This window comes from Leptonychotes weddellii, chromosome 5 (genome assembly GCF_054177405.1).
Source record: "Leptonychotes weddellii isolate Sample4059 chromosome 5, ASM5417740v2, whole genome shotgun sequence".
In the NCBI taxonomy this organism is placed as follows: Eukaryota; Metazoa; Chordata; class Mammalia; order Carnivora; family Phocidae; genus Leptonychotes; species Leptonychotes weddellii.
In genome coordinates, this window is record NC_138373.1 from 41,130,856 (window position 1) to 41,142,057 (window position 11,202).

At 39.7% G+C, this 11,202-nt stretch overlaps 1 protein-coding gene across 1 annotated transcript in view; it reads right to left on the reverse strand.

Moving 5' to 3' along the window:
- Nucleotides 1–11,202, reverse strand: part of PRKCQ (protein kinase C theta) — a 42,547-nt gene that overhangs the window by 5,478 nt on the left and 25,867 nt on the right. Inside the window, exons 9-11 of the mRNA XM_081818897.1 lie at nt 9,218–9,293; nt 8,370–8,461; nt 6,559–6,621 (exon numbers count right to left, since the gene is read on the reverse strand). Of these exons, the coding sequence (XP_081675023.1) occupies nt 6,559–6,621; nt 8,370–8,461; nt 9,218–9,293 (231 nt within the window). The remainder of the gene's footprint in view (nt 1–6,558; nt 6,622–8,369; nt 8,462–9,217; nt 9,294–11,202) is intronic.

Genomic DNA, 11,202 nt, shown 5'->3' on the forward strand with positions numbered 1-11,202 from the left:
CAAGCCAGTCTCATTCTTGTGTACTTGCTAAATGACCTTTCCTTAGCTTTAATTATTTGATGGTGTCTTTCAAACATTCTCTATAACTTCAGTGAATATGATACTAAATAAACCCAATATTCTCTCTTATTGGTGCATAAAAAGCCATAGAAAACATCATTTCTCATACATGGACATAGGAAGGGCCCTCAACTGGGTACAGTTTGTGATGTTAAAGACAATTAAGGACTATGGGTCTTTTTGTTCTGAGTGTCAATATATATGATGAAATGCTAGAGAAAAGCATTGTGCTGTGGAAAAACAGACTGCACTGGGGCATGTGGGATTTTCTCTCAAGAGGTTCCTTTGAGCTCTAGGACCTCTCTCTCTTTCCAATCTTATTTTTTTCTCCCTCCTTCCCATCCATCCATCCTACACAAGCTACTGAGGGCCCCAGTGCAGGTATATTTTATGTATATTGCGGGCATTACAGATTTAAAGAGGAAAAAAAAAAAAAAAACCAACCCATAGATTCTGGTAAGGGTTTTCAATGTTCTGATGGGTATTTTTTTCAATTTCCTGGAGATAAAGAAATGATATAAAACAGCTTTTTAATATATTATTTTGTAGATAGACCAAAAAAATCCACCATATATCCAAAGGTTGCCAAAGAGATTGCTTAAGAAGAATGACTTGCAAACTTCCTCTAAGACTCTGTTCTGTGACTCTAAATAGGGCAACTCTCCTGTGACTGTGCCCTCTGGGAAAGGAGAGGTTTCTCAAAGTGAATTTTCAGCCTACCCTGTAAGCATCTCAATATTGACCATCTCTGATGGAATGCTTCTGCGTTGTATTATACACAGTTTGCTGCCTTCAACACTCAGTGTGGAGCATCATTTAACCTTTCTTTTCTTGAGGTATAGTTGACATACAATATTATATTTTTCAGGTGTACAACATAGTGATTCAACAATTATATACCTTATGCTGTGCTCACCACAAGTGTAGTCATGATCTGTCACCATACACCACTTTCACAAGATTGTTGACTATATTCCCCATGCTGTAATTTTTTTTTAACCCTGGTGATTTATTTACTTTTGTACCTCTCAATCTCCATTTATTTCGCCTATCCACCCCCTCCCCCCCCACTGCCCTATCCTCTGGCAACCAGCAGTTTGTTCTCTGTATTTAAGAATCTGTTAGTGTTTATGAATCTGTTTGTTTTTTTAGATTCAACATATAAGTGAATTCATATGGTATTTGTCTTTTTATGTCTGACTCATTTCACTTAGCATAATACCCTCTGGATCCATTTCTGATACTTCATTATTAGTATATAGAAATGCAGCAGGTTCTATATATTGTATCCTGCAACTTTACTGAGTTCATTTATTCTAATAGTTTTTTTCTAATAGTTTTTTTTCTGGAATCTTCAGGGTTTTCTATATTTAATATCATGTCCTCTGCAAATGAGTTTTACTTCCTTTTTTACCAATATGGATGTCTTTCTGTTTCTTTTTCCTGTCTGATTCCAATACTATGTTGAATAAAAGTGGCATGAATGGACATTCTTGTCTTGTTCCTGATCTTAGAAGAAAGGCTCTCAGTTTTTCACCACTGCATATAAGGTTACCTGTGGGTTTGTCATATATGGCCTCCATTATGTTGATGTGTGGTGATCCCTCTAAACCCATCTTGAGAGTTTTTATCATGAAAGGATGTTGAATTTAGTCAAATGCTTTTACTACATCTGTTGAGATGATCATATTTTTATTTTTCATTTTGTTAACATGGTGTATTCACATTGATTAGCAGGTATTTAACCATCCTTGCATCCCTAGAATAAATCCTATTCGATCATGGTGAATGACCCTTTTAATGTATTGAATTTGATTTTTTTTTGATTACTGATTCAATTTTGTTACTAGTAATCAGTTCAGATTTTCTATTTCTTCTTGATTCAGTCTTAGAAGATTGCATATTTGTAGGAATTTATCCATTTATTCTAGGTTGTCCCAATTTGTTGACATATAATTTTTTTTTATAGTCCCTTATAACCCTATATATTTCTGTGGTGTCAATTGTAACTTCTCTTTCATTTCTGATATTATTTATTTGGGGTCCTCTCTCTCTTTGTGATTACTATGACAAAAGGTTTGCCAATTTTATCTTTTCAAAGATCTACCTCTTAGATTCACTGATCTTTTTTTTTTTTTAGTCTCTATTTCATTCATTTTTGCTCTGAACTTTATTATTTCCTTTTTTCTATAAATTTGGGCTTTGTTTATTCTTCTTTTTCTTGTTCTGTTTGGTTTAAGTTTAGATTGTTTATTTGAGAGACTTTTCTTATTTCTTGAGGTAGGCCTGTATCCTTATAAATTTCTCTAACAGCTTTTTCTGTGTCCCAAAGATTTTGAACCACTGTGTTTCCAGGTTCATTTGTCTCTAGGTATATTTGATTTCTTCATATACCTGTTGGTTGTTTAGTAGCATGTTGTTTAGCCTCTACGTGTCTGTGGTTTTTCCAGTTATTTTCTTTTCTTCTGAGTTCTAGTTTCATATTGCTGTGGTTGGAAAAGATGCTTTGATATGATTTCACTATTCTTAAATTTACTGAGACTTGTCTTGTGGCCTAACCCATGATCTATCCTGGAAAATGTTCCATGTGCACTTGAAAAGAACATTTATACTGTTTTCAGATAGAATACTCTGTATATATCTGCTCAGTTCATGTGGTCTAATGTACTTAAAGCCACTGTTTCCTTATTGATTTTCTGCCTGGATGTTCTCTGTCCATTGATATAAGCAGGGTATTAAAGTCCCCTACTATTATTGCATTATTGTTAATTTCTCCCTTTATGTCTGTCAATATTTGCTTCCTATGTTAGGTGCTCCTGTGTTGGATACATATTTACAATTGTTATGTCCTTTTATTGGATCAATCCTTTTATGATTATGTAATGCTTGCCTTTCTCTCTTGTTACAGGCTTTGTTTTAAACTTGATTTTGTCTGATATAATATCACTACAGGTTTTTTTTCTTCTATTCGCATGGATTATCTTTTTCCATACCTTTACTTTCTATGTGTCTTTATATCTGAAGTGAGTCTCTGGTAGGCAGCATATAATTGGGTCTTGTTCTTTATTCAGTCATCTATGTCTTTTGACCGGAGCATTTAGTCTGTCTGCATTTAATGTAATTATTGATAGGTATGTACTTATTGCTATTTTGTTAATTGTTTTCTGGTTGTTTTTGTAGTTCTCTGTTCTTCTTGCTCTCCTTCCTTATGATTGATGACTTCCTTTAGTGTTATGTTTGGGTTCCTTTCTCTTTATTTTTTGTTATCTATTATAAATGTGGTTACCATGAGGTTTATATAATACCATCCTAAGTACATAGCAGTGTATATTAAGTTGATGGTCACTTAAGTTCAAACATACTACATTCTTAGTCCTCCCCTCCATATTCTATATTTATCATGTTCTATTTTACATACATTTTTATATAGTGAATCCATTAATTTTTGTACATGTGACTGATTTTACATTTTAACCTTCATACTAGGTTTACAAGTGATTTGCACTGTTTGCTTTTACCAGAGATTTTTTTTTTCCTTTCATAATTTTCTTCAAGGCCCTTCTTTTCTGCTTAAAGAAGTCCCTTTAACATTTCTTGTAAGGCTGGTTTGGTGGTGATGAACTCTTTTAACTTTTGTCTGGGAAATTCTTTATGTCTTCTTCAATTCTGAATGATAACCTAGCTGGGTAGAGTATTCTTGATTATAGTTTTCTTCCTTTCAGTACTTTGAATATATCATGCCTTCTTGCCTTCAGAGTATCTGCCTTATGGGGTTTCACTTAAACATAACTAGTTGTTTTTCTCTTGCCTCTTTTAAGATTTTCTTTATCTTTAATTTCTTACATTTTAATTATTTTGTGTCTTCGTGTGGACCTCCTGAGTTCATTTTATTTTGGACTCTGTGCTTCCTGAACCTGGATGTCTATTTCCTTCCCTAAGTTAGGGAAATTTTCAGCTATTATTTCTTCAAATATAGTTTTCTGCCCCTTTTTCTCTTTTTCTTTCTCTTCTAATACAAATGTTAGTATACCTGATGTTGTCACAGAGGTCCCTTAACCTATGCTAATTTTTTAAAAAGATTTATTTATTTATTTATTTTAGAGAGAGAGCAAGTGGGGGAAGGGGCAGAGGGAGAGAATCTTCAAGCAGACTACCTGCTGAGCACAGAACCCAATGTGGGGCTCGGTCTCACAACCCATAAGATCATGACCTGAGCTGAAACCAGAGTTGGATGCTTAACTGACTGAGCCACCCAGGGACCCCCATGCTAATTTTTAAAATTCTCTTTTCTTTTTGCTGTTCAGCTTCGGTGCTTTCTATACCCTGTTTTCCAGATGCTGATCTGTTCTTCTACATCCTCTAATCTAGTATTGATGCCCTCTAGTGTAATTTTCATTTCTGCTATTGCATTCTTTGATTCGTTCTTTTTTTGTATTTTCTGTTTGTTGAATTCTCACTGAGTTCATCCACTTTTCTCTCAAGTCTGGTGGGCATCTTTATGACCATTTCTTTGAACTCTTTTTCAGGTAAATTGCTATCTCTATTTTATTTAGTTCTTTTTCTGAAGTTTTGTCTTGTTTTTGAGCTTGGAGCATATTCTTCTGTCTCCTCACTTTGACTTTTTCTGTTTATTTCTATGAATTAGGTGAAAAAGGTATCTCCCCAAGTCTTGAAGGAATGACTTTGTGTAGGAATGTCCTCTTTATAGACTGTGTATGCCTGGGGTGCTCTGTGCAGGGGGCTTCTTGGAGGGATGGCTGGAGCTGAAGCAAGTGCAGACTAAGGGGTCTTGGGGCATTCTGCACTAGGGCTGCCCCAACAGGATGGCTGGAGCTAAAGTGGGTGCAGCCTGGGGGTTCCTGGGACACTCCACACTGAGGCTGTCCTGGAGGGTAGCTGGAGCTGGGTGGGGAGGGGACAGCATGCTACACATAGGGAGTGTCCTGGGAGGATGGCTGGAGCTGAAGTGAACATAGGCTGGTATGTCCGAGGGCAACTTACATCAGTTTGCTCTGGTGGGAGGGCTGGAGCTAGGGTGGGCATGGGCTAGGGGTGTCCTAGGGTGCTTTACATTTGTGCTGTCTTGGCTAAATGGCTGGAGCCATTGTGGGTGCTGTTTCGAAGTGTCCTAATATGTGCCGTACTGGAGCAGCCCTAGTGAGATGGCTGGAGATGGGGCAGGCATGGGTGAGGGGCTGCCTTAGGGGGATGGATGGAGCTGGTGTAGGCTGACACCCTGGGGCTCATGGAAGCAGCAACTTGACTAGAGTGCCTGGACTCTGCTCCTACCTGCACTATCAAAGCCAGCACCTCTGATCTCAGGGAGAGTTCCAGCAGTTCCCCCCACTGTTTGGTGGACATTCTAGGATTAGCAAATGGGTTTCCTTCACTGAGAGTCTAGTTGCCCTTTAAGCCACTGTGCCTCCAGGTGGGCAAGTCTCCTCAGAGCCATCCCTCCCCCTGCAGTTGGTAGTGTTGGGGGCAGGGCTCCCATCATTACTGTGCCTCTATACTTTGCTGAGAAGCTGTCTAGTTGGCTGTCGGTTCTTCAGGAGGAATTGCTCCTCTATATGTTGGAGTAGATTTGTATGTCCATGGGAGGAGGTGAGTTTAGGGTTTTCCTATGCTGCCATCTTGGACCCCCTCTTACCACTGAACCTTACTGATGACTCCGGGTCAGTGTTATGAACACTTGCCACAGAAGAGCACATAATCCCACTCTCCCAGAGCCTTTTAGTTGTCTCACATCTTCCCTTTATGTCAGATTCAACACGCCCCTCTCACTGTGCTTGCTGGGCCAGCCTCCAGTGGCTCAGCCAGCCTCCTGTCTAGCTCTTTGTTTTTTAAGTTTTATTTTCTCCCTTAATCTGCAGTGAGTCAGAAACCAGAAAACTAAGCTTTTGATGATTTCTATGTTAAGTAAGTGTCAAACTATATTTTGAGAAAAGAGGTAAGGAGATTAAAGTGTAATAGCTTTCCTCTAAGAAGGATGTGAAAAGATGGTGTATGATAGAGACGTTTTGGATGGACATGCACTCATGAAGGAGGGTACACGTGGCTTTCTATGCACTTCTATCAGGTAGAGGCAGATAGATTTCCACAGTTGCGTTTGAGTGTTCAAGGAAGAGTTCCCCCCTCCTTCCCTACCCAAGAGAACATTCAATGAGCATTTCTAGTTGGCCCATGCAAAAACAAGAGATATGAAGGAGGCAGAGAGTGAAAGCCATGATAAGATGCCAAAGAGAAAGCAGGGTAATGGAAGGAGATGAGAAAAGTGGAAGTGAGAAGAATAACTGTAAAGACCAGAATAAAGAACAAAATGAGGCCAGAACCTTAGTGCTTTTGAGACTGGAGTTCCTGACTTGATTATCATCACCATGGGCATGGAACTTCCTGCCACAAAAGTACCCTGGCCATTTCACATCACTACAGTGATTCAATTAGTTGGACAGGGAAATCCAGATATCTCAGTAGGTGTTTCCGAAGAGTAAACTTTACCTGTACACAATTCCTTTGGAATGAAGAAACTGCAGACCAAGAATGATTTCAGCAGCATAGAACCTGAGGGAAGGAAAATCAAAGTTGAATATGGATGCATTAACGGAACAAAAGAAAAGCCCCATTTTATATAGTGAGTATTCTGTGCAAGTACTGTCCTCAGTGTATACACACTACTTCTGTACATAATTTTGTTTAGTCCTAACAAAAGGGAGAAATCACCCATTCCATATGTGCAGCCCCAGCCCTGAGAGGATGAAACAAAGCAGGTACCTTAAGTTAGTCTTACCTGCGCTAGCGCTAATTATTATACCTTAAGCTATAAGGTTCAAACTGTCATTTCTTTTTGCTAATAAAACACCCATGGACATTAAATGTAATAGTGTAAGTAGTACAGGAAAATGATTTTCCCTTTTATTTTAAACTCTGCTTGGTGCCCTTAGACCTGCATGCAGGGTCATTCCACATAGACCTGAGTTGTTTATGGGCAAGAAATGCAGCCCGAGAGGCAGAGGAAAGGCTACTGGAAGATGGGAGTGAGATGCTGCTCTCCATCTCCAGTGACGACAAGCACCTGGGAGGCCTTGAGAGCATGGCAGACAGTGTCTGTGATGGCTTTCAAGCCTTCCAGAGGTAGTGAGGAAGGCAGACTTAGAATCCTTTAGCATGAAAACTGCCTGATGATTTCTCTGCTGCAGAAATCCCATAAAATTATCTCTGGGCACTTTGCTGATGGTTCCTGGAGGTGATGAGCTTAGTGGTATGCTAGCCACTGGCTTTGACAAAAAGCCATTTCAGCCAGAGGTTTCTGTAGAGGCTGGTGGGACCAGTTCATCTTGCAGCCCAGCTCAGCCTAAACCACTCAAATTGTTCATTAGGGGTGAGTGAAAGATTACTGAGCACCAGGCAAAGAAAGCTAGTGTGTACCCATATTTTTTTTTTAAAAGATTTTATTTATTTATTTGAGACGGTGAGAATGAGAGACAAAGAGCATGAGAGGGAGGAGGGTCAGAGGGAGAAGCAGACTCCCTGCCGAGCAGGGAGCCCGATGCGGGACTCGATCCCGGGACTCCAGGATCATGACCTGAGCCGAAGGCAGTCACTTAACCAACTGAGCCACCCAGGCGCCCTGTACCCATATTTTTAAGTGAGCCTTATGGCACAGTTTTCTTTTTTTCTGAATGTCAGAGTGGTTTTATTATTGAGGAGACAGGGCCCACGGGAGGAAGAGTACCAGGGGGTTCTGTGGGACTCAGCAGCACTCCCACCTGGTAAATGCAGCCTGCCCGATTCCACTTGATGCCAAAGAAGGTGAAGATTTATTCTCAAGGAGTAAATGCTCTTCTGGTTTCCTAATACTCATGTCCCTGGAGCCAGATGCTTTATGCCTTCAACATTGAGCTCCCCATTAGGTTAAAGCCTTAGTTAAAAGTTTAGTTAAAGCTTCATCCCCATGACCACTTTTAAGATCTGTGTTTCATCTGACTACTTCTTTTCAAAGTGCAAATACTTGCTCCTGTGTTTAGATTCTTTAGAAGCGTGATGAATCGGGGCAGTTTCTTAAGAAACTAAGTTGTTGATATCAAAACACAAAGAAATGAAATAAAACAGACTCTGGTTTAAGCTTCACAAACTGGGAACATAGTTACCTTGTTTGATATGTCCCTCAGGGGCTACCCTGACCTGGGATTGTGGCATGCTGAGGAAATGGGAAAAATGCCACATGGGAGAAATATTCTGCCGGTATCGCAGGTACTCGGTACCTGACAAAAACAGGGGGAAAATCCCCAAACCCATTAGAGAGCTCTTACGTTGCTCTGGAAAGATCAAACTTGTGGCAGCTTTGGATGTGGTACATTAAGTCTCCTCCATTGAGATACTCCATCACAAAAAAGAGGTTTTCCTAGAGAAAAACAAAAGAATTACGAATTTCAGCTTTTTTAAAAAATAAGAAAACAAGGACTCCTTTTTAAATGGATTTAGTTTATTTCAGGGGGGCCAATTCTGTCTTGATCCCTTATAAAAAGACTGTCACAATAATTTAGCTGATGTATAGCATTTCTGAACACCAAGAAGCTTAGGGCATATGGGAGGTGTATGGGTAACGTTTGCTGGGATACTTGCAGGGTATGATTCAGCAGATGGGGCACAGCCTGAGGAAGGGTCCAACTGGACTTGCCCACCCAACAGTGGGATGGTGTTGGGCACTTAGTGGATGCTGATTGTCTACCTACTGAAATTGATAGTGTGTAGGATGGTAAAGAGAATACAGCTCGGGGCTCCAATTCCAGGTGCAGGGCTTGGAAGCATGCATTCAACACTTGTAAGCAGTTCTGAACATACTCTATGGGTATGGCACTGTGGCAGGAGTGACAGTGGGGATGTGCGTTCCTGCCTCATCCATCAGAGATGATGAAACACAGTCCTGCCTTCAGGAACCTTATAGTCTTATTTCTTTCCAGTCCTGATTTCACTCGTTTTGAGCCACAAGTGATGAACCAGCACATTGTTCCTAACAGAAGACCCATGCATGTTACTAGAGCGGGCCCCCTTGAATGGCAGCCATCAAAAGCAAGGCTGAGTGGTCTGCAGTTTGTGGTGAGAGAATCAGAAGTGGCTACAACTGAGCCTGAGTTCCTCCTCCTATGTGAGACCATACTTCTTCAATAAGTACATTTATGGCATTGTGAGCATCTCGATTCTGAGAGTCCTCATGAACCACAGAATTAGTCATCCTTAAAGTGTGAAGACATTTAACATGTCTGTGCATGAATCTGCACCTGAAAGCCTCACTTGGGTGATTTTTTAACAGAATTAACCTTCGAGTTTTGATGTGAGACTAACCAAGGCCCTGGGGCATACAAGGTGATAGTGTCCTGGTCTGACAGTAACATACACGGCCTGCCATTTCTACTGGGAAACCAAATATTGTGGCTATTATCTCAATAGTTCAGGTGAAGGTAAGTGTTGTCCTGTTTTTTTCTAAAGCTGACCCCTGATCTAATTTACTGGTTCCGTATATCTTTAACTGGAGCCCTTTCCCTTATGGACAGGCCAAAATTCTCTGCTGATAGAAGTCCTACCTTAACATTGCTATTTCACACGTAACTTGAGATTAATCATTTGTCCAAACTGCAAACATCTGCTTTGTCAATAGCACATCTTTCCTTTACCTCTTATTCTTGTAAGTACTGTATGGACAGCTTCTAACTACCTTTTAACATAAAACTATGATGGCCTGTATGCACACGGTGGTGGAATCGCCTAAATGCTCAGAAGAATGAAAGATATAAAAACTTAAAGTAAGGCCATTTATAACAGTGCTCAGACAAAAGGATCCTCTTAAGAGTTAGGAAGCTTACAAATTCTTACAAAAGTTGAAAATTTGGAATTTATATACTGGCAGCTAGGACTAGAGGCAAGAGGCCAACCCTAACTTCTACACAACTGTGGGCATAGCGGTCCCATCAGTTCTTAGGCTTGAATCAGTTCTGCACCTAGCTGTGAAGGATTGGGGCTTAAATCTGTGTTTACTCCCTTGGGCATTCCAAGAAGACCACACTACCATAGAGATTATTAATTAAATAGTAATGGAGATTTATAGCACCTTGGATGCCACGCTTAATCCTACTAAAAGATTTTCTCTCTACAATAAATCTTTTAAAACCATCTATTCTTTTTTTTAATAAACAGTAAATCTTTATTTATTTAGGTGAAAACCTTGAGGGAGGCCAGTTAGCAAAAATCCCAAATTTATACATACAGTTAATAAAGTAAGCATGTATTCCTTTTAAGCAATTTCTGTAAGTTGCTTAGATTTAAATCCTATGAATTTCAGAATCAGGATTTAAAAAAATTTTTTTATTAACATATATATTATTTGTTTCAGGGGTACAGGTCTGTGATTCATCAGTCTTACATAATTCACAGCACTCACCACAGTACATACCCTCCCCAGTGTCCATCACCCAGCCACCCCATCCCTCCCACCCCCCTCCACTCCAGCAACCCTCAGTTTGTTTCCTGAGATTAAGAGTCTCTTATGGTTTGTCTCCCTCTCTGGTTTCATCTTGTTTCATTTTTCCCTCCCTTCCCCTATGATCCTCTGTCTTGTATCTCAAATTCCTCGTATCAGTGACATCATTTGATACTTATCTTTCTCTGACTTATTTCGCTTAGCAAAATACCCTCTAGTTCCATCCATGTCATTGCAAATGTCAAGATTTCATTTTTTGATGGTGCATAATATTCCATTGTATATATATACCAAGTGGGATTTATTCCTGGGCTGCAAGGTTGGTTCAACATCCGCAAATCAATCAATGTGATACCATACATTAATAAAAGAAAGCACAGGAACCATATGATCCTCTCAATAGATGCAGAAAAAGCATTTGACAAAGTACAGCAACCTTTCTTGATTAAAACTCTTCACAGTGTAGGGATAGAGGGTACATACCTCAATATCATAAAAGCTATCTATGAATAACCCACAGTAAATATCATATTCAATGGGGAAAAACTGAGCTTTTCCCCTAAGGTCAGGAACATGGGAGGGATGTCCACTATCACCACTGCTATTCAACATAGTACTAGAAGTCCTAGCCACAGCAATCAGACAACAAAAAGAAATAAAAGGCATCC